This window comes from Chelon labrosus, assembly GCF_963514085.1.
Source record: "Chelon labrosus genome assembly, chromosome: 10".
In the NCBI taxonomy this organism is placed as follows: Eukaryota; Metazoa; Chordata; class Actinopteri; order Mugiliformes; family Mugilidae; genus Chelon; species Chelon labrosus.
In genome coordinates this window covers 21,868,586-21,883,444 of record NC_140360.1, presented here as the reverse complement: position 1 = coordinate 21,883,444, position 14,859 = coordinate 21,868,586, and the positions used below count along the sequence as shown (strand labels likewise).

Below are 14,859 nucleotides of genomic sequence, written 5' to 3'. Positions count from 1 at the left end.
CTCACATTCCCCACAAAATGAGTCCCACTTTAACATCAGACAGTCCACAGGAGGGTTAACCCTAAATGATCACACGTGTCTTAGTCTCTCATGGCTATATCCTGCACACACAGGCCAGGTCATCAGCTTCCCCGAGGCCCCGAGGAATTTGGAAGCTAGCGAGGCAAATGGTACAGTATCTCAATATTCAGTCTGCCTGACACGACCGTGACTAACAGGGCCCCGTCTGAGTTTGAGGGGCCCCGCGTCTCTTTCAACGATCAACCTGAACTGTCTATTGCCTAACACAAACTGTCTGCGAGCATAAACACAAGCCATGCGTCTGTATTCACCTGGCAACGGGGGCTCTTATCCCCATTGGAAAGTTGGGTTAGGGGAATTCTGCATCTAATCTGACGTTGGTGGTTACTTGGGAGATCAATGCCTGCCTGTTTTTGGACCCATGGCACCATTTTCATACTGGAAATGGTAGAAATGTGTAATTCCCCTTGTTTTTCTCCCCCCCATCATCATGTGCCTGTAAAATGGCTACTCACATCATAAAGCCTCGTCTCTGTCTGTCTCTACAACCGCCCAAACAAACAAAAACACTCATGTTTTCTCTTTGAAACTGTTTAAGTCAGATCATTCGGTCTGCTCCATGTCCACATGTTTACACTGTTACTAACAACTTAAAAATGTCTGCTGAAAGTGCAGCGTGGCGGTTGTCTGGGTTAATATTCTGGGCTTGATGAGAGGTGTACGTGCATGTAGCCGCGGCTGTGGTGAGTTCAGCCTGATCTCGGTGAAAGGTCAGCGATGTCGCAGGAATGGCAAACGGGCCTGCATCATGGAATTTTGTTGTGCTCAAGATGTGGGTGTTGTTTGAAGAGTGCACAGTGGTTCAGGGCACACACTTCAATCGTGTTTAGTTACGCGTGTTTTTTTAAAAGTGAGACTCTGTAATGCTTGAGTGGAACATAACTTCTTGCCTCTTAAACACTTAAAAAGTTAAATTCTTGAGCGATAATTCCAACTCTTGCTTATTTCAGTACACTTGCTCTGGTTTCTAATCTGTAGCGGCTACAGAGCCCGTCTGCTGACGTTATAGCGTGTCTTATAGTTATTGCCATGCTATATTGTGACATGGAGCTGTTAAATCACAAGAGTGAAACCAGAAATAATGGATCAGTGTTTTTCATCGCTGACATGCAACATGCTGGAACTTAATGTCATAGTGGCACAAGCTAAATTAGGTAAACAAGCGACTCAGTACTGTCTATCTAAATGTTAACCATAACATAAGCTGATCACACCAAGCTGCTGTGGAAAATTCCCCTTGTGTATCGATTTAGCATATTATTATGCTTGTGAATTTAACTTCTCATTTGTACAAGGAAATATGTGCCACTCTATCATATTTTAAAATATTACACATTCTCACTTTAAGCACCACAAAGAAGTAAAAGAAAATTGCGAGTAATCAGTGAAAGAATACCTATGTTTGTGTATGAATGTTGCACCCAACCAAGCCTGTCCCACCGGGGATATTTCCATGCTTTCGCCATCGGAGGGCACCACAACTGCCTCACAGTAACTTGAACTTTTTATTTTATTTTTTTTGTAGATTCACCCTATGAGTATGCAGCTCACTTCCACAATGGTGGATACATTCCCCTCCCTAAATCCGTTTTCCCAAGAAGGTAACAGTCGGTTGTTTTTTTTTACACAGTTTTCCTCTCACATTGGGTGTATGATTTAGCAAGATTAATGATCATCACTATATCTTTTTCTGTTTCAGCGCCCACGACTCACCAGAGACAATTGAAATGGAGATTAAAACCAGCTCGTCTGAGGGCCTGATTCTGTGGCAGGGGGTGGTAAGTCCTGGACTCAGGTGTTGTCCCGGAGAACGTGCCTGATACTATTCCACCTTTTAATCCTCGCCCTAACTTTGCTACTGCTCCTTTAATCGTCACCATTACCTCATCTGTAAAAGGAACCCTCATTGAGGTTTTATTAACATTCAGTCTGAGTCACATCAGTTCTCCTTGTTGAGCAGCGTTCATCGTCACGTTGTCACATTCATACTTCATGCTGCCGCGGCTGTGATGCTGTTGGGCATGCTGGCTGCGGCCCTGGCTCTATCTGACACCACTAAATCAATGCATGTTGCTTCTCTAACTCACCCTCCATTTTCCTCAGGAGACCCAAGGCGCACGCAATTTGCGAAAGGTGCATGCTAGTAAAAAGGTATACACTCAAACATAAGACACTCTTTTAATTTTGCCTGGTGTTTCTAAGAGTTATGGGTAACTGTGTTTGTACCGCACAATGTGCACTAAGGTTTCTTTTGTTATTGTGATTTTGCATGGACTGTTTCTGTATTGGGAAAGATCTCACTGCATTGCTTCATGTTTGCTATTAAAACTCTTGGAATATGACCACAGGGCAGCTGGCCAGTGGTTAGTTAGCGCTCATTCTGTCACACAACTTCTTCTTCCTCTTCTGACTTTACACATACATTGCAGGAACGCGGAGAAAACGGCAAAGGCAAGGACTTCATTAGCCTCGGCCTACAGAACGGACACCTTGTTTTCAGGTAATCCTTCAGCTCTGTTACATGAGCTTCTCAGAAAATGATTTTTTTTATCTCATATTAACGCTGATCATTTGCGCAATGTCCAGTTACCAGCTCGGCAGCGGGGAGGCAGAGATCTTATCCCAACACGCCATCAATGACGGAAAATGGCATAAGATCACAGCAGTCAGGTATGGTGTCATATTTTATCATGCAGTATTTTGGTCCCGTATTTTGTATTTATTTACAAACCAAATATATGAGCTATCCAACATTTGGATGTACTATAGAACATAATAACATTCATGATGTTTCAATTCAGCCCCAGTAGACTATTCCAATGAGCCAGTATGCACAATACCAGGACTTCTGAAGCGACTGCCGCCATTATTAATGTTATCAAATACACCTATACTGTCTTGAATGCTTACATTTGTCGGTGCATGTTCAGCCCTTGTGTTGAGTTGTGCTCTTTTTCTTATTTTCTTGCAGAACTGGAAAAGAGGGATACATACAGATCGATGGGGGATCCGTGCTACATGGACAGTCTAAAGGCAAAAGCCTCATGGTCAACACCAAAGGCAGTATATACCTTGGTGAGTTGACTGAGCCCACAAAGTGACAAAGTTTACTAGGCAGTGACTGAATATTGCTTTTTTTTGCATCACTGTAAAAGGCTACCATTAATTGCCTTTATAACACGATCTTAAAGGGGAACTACTGTTTTTTACAACCTGGACCTTATTTCTGGCATAAAATACGGGTCGTTTATTCACCCATATAACTTTTGTGTAATTTGTAGTCCTTTGGGAGATAATTAGATCAGCGTATATCCGTATAGTGGGAGTGACTGGGGCACCGAAACTCAGCCTCTAAATAACGCATTATCTGCCGCGGAACTCGTTCATTTCACCAATATTTTGTTATGGTACGCTAATGCTATTCCCCGTTGAGTCCGGAGTTAGCTGTTATCATCATCCGGGGTCTGTAGGTAAATTTTCTGACCTGGATGATGTCGTCTCTGAGTGCCGCGCGCACCCGCGACGGTTGGCCTGTTTACCTGTAATTTGCTACTGCTATGGTTCGTCCACAACCTCAGACTCAGAAAAATATCCAGCCATGTTGCAAAAAAACTAGCAAATTACAGGTAAACAAGCCGACCGTCGTGGGTGCGCGCGGCGCTCAGAGATGACAACATCCAGGTCAGAAGACATCATCCGGGGTCTGTAGGTCAATCTACAGACCCCAGATGATGATAACAGGTAACTCCAGACTCAACGGGGAATAGCACTAGCGTACCATAACAAAATATTGATGAAATTAACGAGTTTCGCAGCAGATAATGCGTTATTTAGAGGTTGTGTTTCGGTGCCCCGGTCACTCACACTACATGCATATACGCAAATCTAAATATCTCCCGAAGGAATACGAATTACACAAAAGTTATATGGGTCAGTAGTTCTCTTCTAATCTTGATGTGTCTCTCTCAAGACGACAAAGGAAATAAGATGTTACTGGCTATTTACAGTTAAGCTTTATACAAAATAACATTATTCACACATTGTTCAAGGCACATTTTATTTCATTTTGGTTTTTAATTCTCTAACAATGTTAGATACTGAAAGTCATTTTTTAAAAACATTTTCCAGTTCTCCATATCAGTTTGAAATTGTAATGTTACACGCATGATTTTCTTTCAGACATATTGCCTTCAAATCCGTCGTGTGTTTTCAAAATGTCCGGAGGGAGAAATTCGATCCCCGGTTGCTCACTGTGTGTGTTTATCTCATGTGACAGGCGGATCCCCAGACATGGCTGCGATGACAGGAAGGAAGTTTTCATCAGGGATGACGGGCTGCGTGAGAAACCTGGTACTGATGAACGCCCGTCCAGGACAGCAGCCGGCCCAGATCATCGACCTGCAGGCCTACGCATCCCAGGGCACCAACGTGCAGCCGTGCTCCTCTTAGGCCGCGGGACACACATGCGTGCACGAACACACACACGCGCAGACACAGAGACTATGGAGTGATGTTAAACACACACAGCAGACACACAGAGAGACTAACACACACACTTGGTGCTTTGCTGCTACCAAAAAAAAAAGAAAAAAAAGAAAAAAGAAAAAAAAGGATGACACAACAGGATGCGTTTCTCTGTGTGTGGTAAAACCAAAAAAGACAGAAAAATTGAAACAATATTAATAAGTCTTCTCTTCCTCAGTGTTGTATTCTCGATGAAGGACTATTAACACAGGGCAACCAGTACAGTTTACATACTTCCAGCAGTAGTTTTAGGCATGAGAAGCGTAAAACATATTAGGCCTTCTACGATGGGTCAGATCCTATGGAGTTGGAGATGTTTTTACAGCACTGAATTTTTATTTATATACATATGAATATATATATATTATATTTGTGGGGGAAAACATGCAAACTAACCATAACTGCTCTTCACCTTTCCTGGAGTTTATTCTGCGTTCTAATACTGTGTGTCCAGGGCTTTTTAATGGGCCTAAATGTATTAATACTTGAAGACATTTAGGCCTTCTTTCTTCACTTCTGTAGAGGAACCTTTTTTTTCCATTATTATTATTTTTTCGCGAGCATGCTTACAGTCCCTTTGCAAACTGTTGGGAGAAGAGTGCACACACGGTCACAGCCTCATGCAGCTTCAGTACACAACTCAGGACTTGAAGTACCAACGAGCAACCGCAAATGTTACAAGTGCTGCTGCTTTGACACGGCTTAGTGTTTGCTTTGCGAGTAATCACAGAGCGGTTGTGTCTTCTCTGTCTGTATTTGTTCTCTTTTCGTGAAAAAGAAAGAAACCTTGGTGCTAATGGCAGACGTGAAGATGCAGCATAGTCATATAGCTACCTGTTGGTCGTGTTTAGAGGTGATTTTTTTTTCTTTTTAGTAATTTGGTTACATAGATGAAGAAACATTACACACTAGAGTCATTTGTTGATATGCATGGCATTTGAGATTGATTTAATGAAGATACGGCATGGTTTGTTGCCTCCGCAGCCTTATTTGATTGAGTAGATCTCAAAAAAAAGGAGCTTTTACGAACTGAAAAGGTTGTGATTTTTTTTATGTGTGGTTGTTGAAGATATTGTTTTATGTGTAAAACTATCTGCCAGTCAGGTAGATATTAACTAAGTATGATTGCTTAATTTGTTGCGTATGTTTCAGCCCTATCTGTCTCTCTACATAAAGTCCCAGAAAGAGCCTGGTGTGTGTGTTTGTGTGTCTGTGTGTGCGTGTGTGTGCGTGCATATATCATTATCCATATCCTCAGGAGGGTCAACCCAGAGCTGCCTCAAGGTTTTACTTAAATTTCAGGTTTGGTAGCTTTAGAGGCGCTTCAGGAAGCTATAAAACTCCGACGGCTTCGTGGTTCTGTAGATTGTTTTCTCTGCAAAAGGGAGGTTCATCTGTTGGATTTGTGTTGGGTCATGTGGGATTACAGTGGAAGCCTCCCGCAGGTGCTGTGATCAGTAGTGTAGCTTTAGCGAAGCATGCTCGCTCGGTCTTAGTCGACCATGCCGCGAAAGAAAAAACACAAAAACGCAATGGCACGATCACTTTGGGTTTCACAAGTCTTTTTAACATTTTTTTTTTTTTTTTCATAAGCTTAAAATTTTTTTATTAGTATCCTAAAATGAGCACTATCCTTTCACTTAGAGTTGCTTCGTGTTTATTTATTTTATGTTTTTTTTTTTTTCCTCTTTTTCATCGCTTATGGTTCTGCCGCTCTGGAGCAATCACAGAAGCTTGCTATTTTCTTTTCTCTGGTTATTATGTATTGCCTCCCACACCCTGTTGTTTTTCCCCTCATGTTTGAGTTTGAAAGGGCCCGCCCGCTAAGTTCTTCAGTCACTCAAGTTTCCATGAACAATTACTATGTAGCATTTGACTGGAGCTGCCTGGTCAAATGGATGAAAACTGGTCTTATTATTCACTCTATTGTAAAAGTCTTAGGCTCCAAATACATGAATGCATAGAATGAAATGTGGTCCAGGTTTAGGACGTTAAAGCAGAGATTGATGGTTTCTGTGCTCCTTGCTGGGAGCCTTTTGTGTATCTGCTCTTAAACTGGATTGTCATATATACACTGTACAACGTCACCAAATGCAAAGTGGGCAAGAAACTCCTTTTTGGTTGATTTTCCACCATTACAATTTAATGAAAGGTGCACTTTTAGTATTGATGGACATTTTTATTTTATTATTTTTAAAAAAAAACATTTTATTGTTTCAGTTCTGAATTACAGACAAAAGCAAATACATGCCCACAGTTAAATGAATGAAGGTGTACCGGATGAAAATTGTCTATGTCAGGACGACTCAACCGTTCCTTTTCCAGTGTTGAAAAGATTCTCCCCCTGCCCCTGGTGTTTCTTAATTAAAAACAAAATTCATGTGCTATTTGTAATCTTGTGAGTTTTATTTCTTCTCCACTTTATTTCTGCACATTTGGCCTTTTTTTGTGCTTGTGTGCACCAGATCGCCATCGCTGTTCACCAATAATCCCTTGAATAGTCAGGCGCAGTAAGGCAGTTGACCCCAAATAAATGTATACACAGAAGCAAGAGAGCGCTACTGTTGATCGCATTTTATTTCCACAACACAAGGGCTCTGACTGAGGTAAGGAGAGGCAGCTGAGGATCCAAGGGTTAAGCTAGGGCTGATAGCTGAGTCAAGCAGGGCGGGAAAGAAACGCTGAGGGATGATAAGGGCATCAGAATGAAGGCTGATGCATCCACAAAAACTACAGATAAGGGGATTAAACAGAATACTGATGGGACAAGAAATGCAAGGAATGGCTGAAACTTTGACTGGCTGCATGAATGCAGTTCACATTCTAGCAGGGTGTGGATGATATAACACAGTATTTGCAACCATCTTAATGACCGTGATGCTGTGCAGCCGGTGGGGCTCTGCTCTGGCTGGCACACCTGCAATCAAGCACGCAAGACGAGTCAGGGACAGTGGCTGCAGGCAGAAACAGAGTGCCTGACAATAGTACAGGTAAGCCTTTAACCCGGTCCCTGAAGAGAGGCTGATTATATAGTCTATTTAGAGAGTATAAAGATCCAGTGTTCCCTCTCAGAGGTTACACCCAAATTAGGTTTCTAAAATAAACCTGTCCCATGGGTTCGATCCGCTCATCTTACTGTTTGTCAAGCTGCCTTGACAATGGGTAAATAATGCAGAGATAATGTGAGAATGTAAATTCTCAACACTGTATTCAGATGATGTAAAAAAAAAAAAAAAATGTAAAGGTTAAGTGGGTCAAACTATCATAAGAGAAGCTGATACTGGAAAAATACGGATTCTGTAAAGATATAATATATGAAGTGGCATGCACTGAAAAGATCTGTATCAAACTGTTATGAATTCTTGTCTTAGCTTCATCCTAAATCAAACTGATGAACTGACACTTGAGACCCATCAACATGCTGCAGTCATGAGACCAGATTAGAGTGATTTCCATATTATAAGGGTCCATCTGTCAGAGGATTTTTGCTGCAAGAGGACAATATGGAGGTGAGTTTTGGGTGTTTTTGTTTATACTTTCACAGAAGATGTCACCTAAATAATTAGCTATGGTACACATCAGGTAGATCCATTGCCTATTCTCTGTGTTATCTGTACAGATCTGTATTATACTTTTGTATAAAAATCTCTAATTCTGATTCATTTCATACACTCCCATCTATAGATAAATCACCAGTCATAGTTTAAAGCATGATCTTTGTGCGTACATCACAAAATATATAATTGTAATTGTTTATTTAATTGTTTAATTCTTAGAAAGAACTAGTGCAAAACTGTCCACCTACAAAAACAGTATGTTATGGGGGAACTTAGAAGAAGAAGAAGTGAGAAGCTATTAGATTGTGTTATATGAAGATAATTTGTAGCCTGACACATATTAAGGACTAAAGTCTTTGCCTCTGCGGCTTCTTTTTAAAAATAAATAGATTTTACTTTATTTATTTATCTCTGTTGGTTGCCCAACCATAGGTAAGTGCTTTGCTAAGTCACCGGAGTACCCGTTAAATCCAAAAATCCTTTAGCTCAGTAGTCTAAAACCCCTTTCCAAGATATATCAGCGTCCCACACTCCACACTGTTATTCACATTTTTCTTTACTGTAACTTTTTCATTAAGGTCAGAACAACAACACACAATCACTGCTTTTCTAGATGGAAAAACACAAGTTAAGTCCTCATTTGAGGTCAAAACCCTAATATCCTGCCTCATTGTCACAGTGAAGCCCTGTGGTCGTAACCTGTCAAAATACATCATAGTTCTGGCTGTGGGTGTGCTGCGTCCCAGTGTCATGCAACATAACAGTTATACTACACTGACCCTGGTTATTTTATACCTTCCTACGAGGCACACTTACCAGCCGGGCCTAAGGCCTTAGTGTTCTGCCATCAAGTCAATTGTTATCTGTAGAAACTCAATAGTCCTTTTCAACCAACTAGATTTCTTGCAGGATGAGGCAGACTCTTGGCGATGACCTTTTCAAATTAATGGCAGTGGAACGTGGTCTTCTAGTTTGTTGTCTAGTTTAGAAGCAGAAAGCTTAGGCCAGTCATTTAATTTTATGTATTTGCCGAGCTTCACTTCAGGTCATAAATACTTCTGCTACACGCAGGGCTGAATCTTTTATTTGACAAATTTATAACAATGGCTGTCAAACCCACGTAGGAAGTTGTTATCAAGTTGCTCTTTCTTTCTCAGTGAGCCACAGGGATTATGAATAATTCACCTAGTTTAAGCCATAAAGTGAGGGAGGCTTGACTTTCACCGGCAAGCACTGGATGTTCACTTATGACAGCTCAACTGGATGACTGAATATGTTGGTGAAATACTCGGTGACACTTCGGACAACTCATAAAAATAAACCAGAACAACCCAACATTAAAAGACAATGTGATCACTGGTTTCAATTATAGAATAGATTATTTCAGAAGAACTTAAAGCTTTGTTGGACTGAATTACAGTTACATTACAGTTAAGTTGGTTTAGTTGGTTGTCATTTCTCCATCTGGGCCTTCAGTGAAAGAGATGGGGGCGCAAACTCTTTTTGAGCAAAAAATGTATCCGCAGCTTTATGGAAATCCTGCCTGTGTGTTTTTTTTATAGCGGGTAAGAGCAGGAGGAATGAGTGCAGCATTCAAACTTGTCTTTTTACCCAGTAAACCAGCAAAGAAACCATTCACGCATATTAATGATTCCTCTTATGGATTTCTGAACTGGTGGAAATGGTGCTCGCACTATTTGAAAATGTCATTATGAAAAATGGTTAACTGGCAGCATGATTTTTAGATGTGTTTAAAGCATTTAGTTGGCTGTTGTTGCTAAAAAAAAGAAATTAAAACTTTTTGTAGTAACCTTTTGAGAGCTTCACTAAAATGAGAAAGGCCTCTCTCACATTTTCCCCATTTCCCCTGAAAATAAAATCCACAATACAGCACATGCAGGCCATTCTCTGAACAATAAGTGAAACAATGAAGCAAATTCTGAAAGTGTTGCTCATGACGTTGGTATTGTTACAGCTCTGCTTCAGTAAGACTGAACGTCCTGAGCGATGTTTAGGTGCAACCTGCATGTCACTGGTAACTCTGGAAGACTGTGGGAGGAGCAGATATGCAGACACCACACACTCCAGCGGACTAAACCTATTGGTTGGGTGTTAAATCAAAAAGTGCTAAAGAGAGGGAGTCGACCTTATTTTGTCATATTTTACCATGTTGATTTCTCCAAAGACCCGACTCTTCTGCGCATGAGACCTTTGTGAGTAAAATCCAAAAGGAATTTCACTTTTAACTTATTATTATTAATACTTTAAATTGCTAATATATCTTTTGATGCAGTTTCTCTCCTTTAGATTACCGGATATAGAATCATGTTGGCTTTCAAGGTAACTTTGTTTGTTTTGAGGTTAATTTTCTTGCAATCCTGCAGACTTTTACCAGTTGTCTCTTGATCTTTGTTACTTTAGATATGTGCAGTTTGGTGTCTTCTGGTATCAGGTAATAAAACTCTAAATGGTTCATTTAAAAAGGAGATTTAATTGCTTCATTCATTCAATGATTTCTCCTCCCCACAGACCTGCATTTACCTGCTACTGCGTTAGAAAGTAAGTCATGCAATAGTTTCCCGAGTCTAGCAACACACAGCAAATAGTCTAAAGTGTCCCCCTCCACAGCCTGCAAGACAGCATGGTTCGATGAAGGAGATGCGTCCGAGTATGGAGACTCAGAGCTCTTGGCTGACTTGAGAAGGAAGCACTTGACCGGGATCTGCTCTAATCCAGTGGATCTGGAGGTTCAGACTGTTTCTGGGATCAAACCGCAGCACAGTCGGAATTCCTTCCACACGTAAAAAAGATTTCTAGCCTTCAGCTGACTTCAGGAAGCTTTGATAGTGTGTGATAAAATTACTGATTAGTGTTAAAATGTAGATGAACAGATCATTTTCATAAACCATACACTGTATAAAACCAAACTGAGCGCAGACTTTCCAGAGATTTGTGAAATACATTTGAACAGTGCGAGATGCAGATGGGATGGCTTTGTCTTGCAGGTACAGTGTATCAGAGGGCCTTTTATGCCTCAACTCAGAACAGAAGTGGACGCAGTGTGACGATTACAAAGTCAAGTTCACCTGCACAGGGCAGTTCTGCTCTGGTATGTGATGCAAAACTGTAAAAGTAATATAAACTCAAGGGTTGAATCATCTTTTATCTTAACAGTACATGCATTTCTTTGATTCACAGAGTGCAGGACAGGCTGGTTCGATCACGACGACCCAACTGGAAATGGAGACTTTGAGGTTCTCAGTGACCTCTTGAGTGTATACCCGAGAGAGATCTGCCCTCAGCCAATAGCAATAGAGGTTCAGACCATCTCTGGAGAACCTGCATCCAACACCTCTGATAATTTTTTATAGTGAGATTAAAAACATCATCTTAAATGGAAAATGATTTATTTATCCGAAGAGGGAGGGTGGACAGGGTTCTTTATTCATTTGTTACCTTCTCTTCTTCTTTCTTGCAGTTATGATGCCACCTACGGGTTTGCCTGTGTAAATGCAGATCAGGGGAGAAGGCGGTGTGAGGATTACAAAGTGAGGTTTACATGTCCCAAAGAGTTCTGTCAAGGTTAATGTCCTTTTCTTCTTCCACCATCTCAAACATTCAAACTTGTTCAGGTTACATTAAGTATTAACAGTAAAAGGTGCTATGTGAGCGCCATGCCAGAATATATCTAGTGTATGCTTAGACAATGAACAAATGTGTGAATAATATCTGCATTTCTTTTTTGTGCCACACAAAAATGCATTCCTGATCTCGCTGGAACCCTGTTTTACTCGTGCAAAATTGTATCCTATGTGCATCTTCTACCCAGTGTCAGAGCGGTGTCGAACGCAGTGGATGAACAGTGGTAACTCGTCAGGTGAGGGTGATGTGGAGTCTATACATCAACTCCTGAAAACCTTTCCTGGTCAAGTCTGTGGAAACCCCATCAGCATTGAGGCCAAGACAACTAGTGGAATATCCGCCAGACACACAGGAGAAACTTTCCTCTCGTAAGCATGCTGTCTTCTTACCAAACAGACGGCTTTAGATTTGACTTTTACTGCTGAAAGAGATCAATACTGATTTTATTTAAATTCCAGGTATGATGTAACCTTTGGATTTGCTTGCATCAATGAAAAGCAAAGGAGTAAACAATGTGAGGATTATCAAGTGATCCTGACCTGCCCCTCAGATTTCTGCCAGGGTGAGTTTTCATGCAAATGAATTTTTATGCATTTTTAAACCAATTTTGTCTTATTTGATCTTGGTGTCACATACAGTATGTAACTTCATTTGTTTTCCACTGCAGGTTGCAGGACTCGTTGGTTTGATGTGGACGATCCCACAGGCCGGGGGGATTATGAGACGCTCCTCCAGCTACAGGTGCTGTACCCCAGTCAGGTCTGCTCCCAGCCTGTGGCCATTGAAGCCATGAGTGTGTCTGGGGTGCCTGCGCACAAGACGGGGGACACCTTTCAAATGTGAGCTGAGACAAAACACTGTCAAGAGGCCTTTGAATAGTACGGGTGCTGTGACATGTCAAAGTGAGACTAAACATTCAGCGGAAAAATGATATCGAATGTACCAAAAGCAATGGGTAACATGAACCTAACATCAGCTGGGAGCAACATTAATTTACCGCATAGTTATTTGATCCACAATTAAAGGAATAGTTCGATGTTTTGTGGAACTACACCTTCTCAAGAATAGATGAGAAGCTTGATGCCACCTTTGTGTCTGTAATGTAGTAAATTACATTCAGTCGGTCTGCTTAAGCTAATATAACTTGTATAAGCGTATATAAAAGGTAACTTCTTGTCAACCAGTAAGTTTTTCACTTCCATAAGTTTGAAGAACTGAAGCCTCCAGACTTAAGCAGAGGTTACTTTGTCACATTATTGTCAGGATGTTATGGTTTTTAGGCTTGGGAAAGCTCCATTTTTAAGCAGTTTACCTCGAGATGAGTAAAAATCTGTGTCTGAAACTAGGGGATTGACCCTTTAACAATTTGGTTATTCTACATGTATTTTGCAGATATGATGCTACTTACGGCTTCGCCTGTGTGACAGCTGAGCAGCCGGGTGGAAAACATTGTCAAGACTACAAAGTTCGTTTCACCTGCCCATTGAGTTTTTGCTCAGTATGAGAATTTGGTTATTTTACTGCAAGGTTTTTATACCAGTGGGGGATGTGTAGTAGCTCCCAAAACAAGGTATGACTTCATTAATCTACTGTACATCATATTACATTAAAAGTTTTGCCTCATGTCACATCGTTTATAGGAGACCAGTTCTGACTCATTCCCAATAACCTGCAATGTCTCCTCAGGACTGGAAGAATGAGTCAAAAACACGCGTTTAAAATGTCAAAGGGATGTTGTCATAAAAGAGGAGAAATGTCAAATACTTTTCACCCGAGGTGTGGTGATTTCAGCCTTCACGTGTCTGTGGTTGGTTTCCAAGAAGGGACATGGCACATGACAGTAAATTTCCACATCCGGACTCCAGAGAGTGGGGTTGTTGTTGAATAACTAAATCTCGGAATTTAACTTGCCCCCAGTCTAATGCAAGAAAAACAAGGATTTCTGATTCTGTAAGCATCACATGGCGACTTCTGAGCCAGTGGTTCTTAGATGATTAATTCTCAGTAGAAAAAACACTGGTTGTATTTGTGAAAACAAAAAACATGCAAAGCAAAGAAATGACCAGATTTTGTTATACTACTTTTCTTACCTTCACAAAATTCAGTGAACTTGTAACAAACCATTAGTAAATTCCTCATTAATCATTACTTTAGTGAGTGTAGTGCAAAAAGGCCACCCTAAAATAAATTCCACCTGAATCCTTTTACATGCACGGTACATACAATTCTGAGATTACAACTTAATCAAACACATCGTCCTGGTAATATTTGTCTGTGATAGTATTAAGTATATCAGCCATCAATCAATGATCCCAGTGTAAGAATATTGCAACATGCGGCCACAAATCTTTAGCATATATATGTCATCGTTGCTTACACCTCATGGTGTTAAGTATGCTTTATGTCAATAAATCCATACCATTTTCAGTTTAAAAGGAGCCTCTTCATCACGGCTCTTTGTCTTAAATGACTACACTGTTGTGTATGTATGTTGTGTAAGTATGTGTTTGGTGATTATATACTTGGTTAAGGGTTATTAGGGTTAACTATAATGTAGGAACGTTGCCTTTCCACTACCTGATCGAAAGAACAGGAGGTTTTGGATTAAAAACAATAGTCTGAGTATTATAGTGAGTAAGTAAGAGTGTCAAAAAAAGTTACCCAGTGAAATCTCACCCCAATCACAGAGGGTGTATAGTTACGAGACAAAAGCTTAATAGTTAATTGCTATTCTGCAAGAAACGTTTCAGTGCCTCGGACCTTGGACACTGTCTGACTCAGTGGTGTAGTGGTCCCTGGAGAAGTGGGTATACTCTCAATTTTGCCCTTTGTCAAGACCTGGCTCATAAGTCATGGCAATAAAAGGAGAGACACAGATTAAGCGTAAAGTTTAACCACTTTATTTAAATAAAGTCAACAACCAACCCACACACACACTTACCCCCAAACCCTGCCACCAACACAACAATATATTATATTATTTGTATTGTTTTATTATATATAATCTTAAATACAAAAAAGTAACAAGAACAGAGAAAAGACAAGATAAATAAAT

At 40.6% G+C, this 14,859-nt stretch overlaps 2 protein-coding genes across 6 annotated transcripts in view; both read left to right on the top strand.

Annotated features, from left to right (window-relative positions):
• hspg2 (heparan sulfate proteoglycan 2) overlaps positions 1 to 6,992 on the top strand; it is an 88,690-nt gene extending 81,698 nt beyond the window's left edge. For 3 of the 4 annotated variants that reach the window (XM_084553391.1, XM_084553389.1, XM_084553388.1), the window contains 7 exons: positions 114 to 170; positions 1,607 to 1,682; positions 1,781 to 1,859; positions 2,511 to 2,581; positions 2,668 to 2,751; positions 3,053 to 3,156; positions 4,358 to 6,992. In XM_084553391.1, coding sequence (XP_084409517.1) covers positions 114 to 170; positions 1,607 to 1,682; positions 1,781 to 1,859; positions 2,511 to 2,581; positions 2,668 to 2,751; positions 3,053 to 3,156; positions 4,358 to 4,530 — 644 coding nt within the window. In that variant the 3' untranslated portion in view covers positions 4,531 to 6,992. The remainder of the gene's footprint in view (positions 1 to 113; positions 171 to 1,606; positions 1,683 to 1,780; positions 1,860 to 2,510; positions 2,582 to 2,667; positions 2,752 to 3,052; positions 3,157 to 4,357) is intronic. The other variant, XM_084553390.1, reaches the window with a different exon arrangement.
• Positions 6,993 to 7,448: 456 nt separating this feature from the next.
• LOC311494992 (mucin-5B) lies at positions 7,449 to 14,277 on the top strand. 2 transcript variants are annotated; one of them, XM_084554275.1, is made up of 14 exons: positions 7,449 to 7,595; positions 7,977 to 8,114; positions 10,138 to 10,375; positions 10,470 to 10,502; positions 10,584 to 10,614; positions 10,692 to 10,721; positions 10,791 to 10,962; positions 11,168 to 11,271; positions 11,361 to 11,532; positions 11,641 to 11,744; positions 11,992 to 12,172; positions 12,263 to 12,366; positions 12,472 to 12,643; positions 13,197 to 14,277. In XM_084554275.1, the coding sequence occupies exons 4-14, from the start codon at positions 10,488 to 10,490 to the stop codon at positions 13,306 to 13,308; spliced, it is 1,197 nt and encodes a 398-aa protein (XP_084410401.1). In that variant the 5' UTR covers positions 7,449 to 7,595; positions 7,977 to 8,114; positions 10,138 to 10,375; positions 10,470 to 10,487; the 3' UTR covers positions 13,309 to 14,277. The 2 variants fall into 2 exon arrangements, with proteins under 2 accessions (XP_084410401.1, XP_084410400.1); XM_084554274.1 differs by having other exon boundaries at positions 10,456 to 10,502.
• Positions 14,278 to 14,859: the final 582 nt, after the last annotated feature.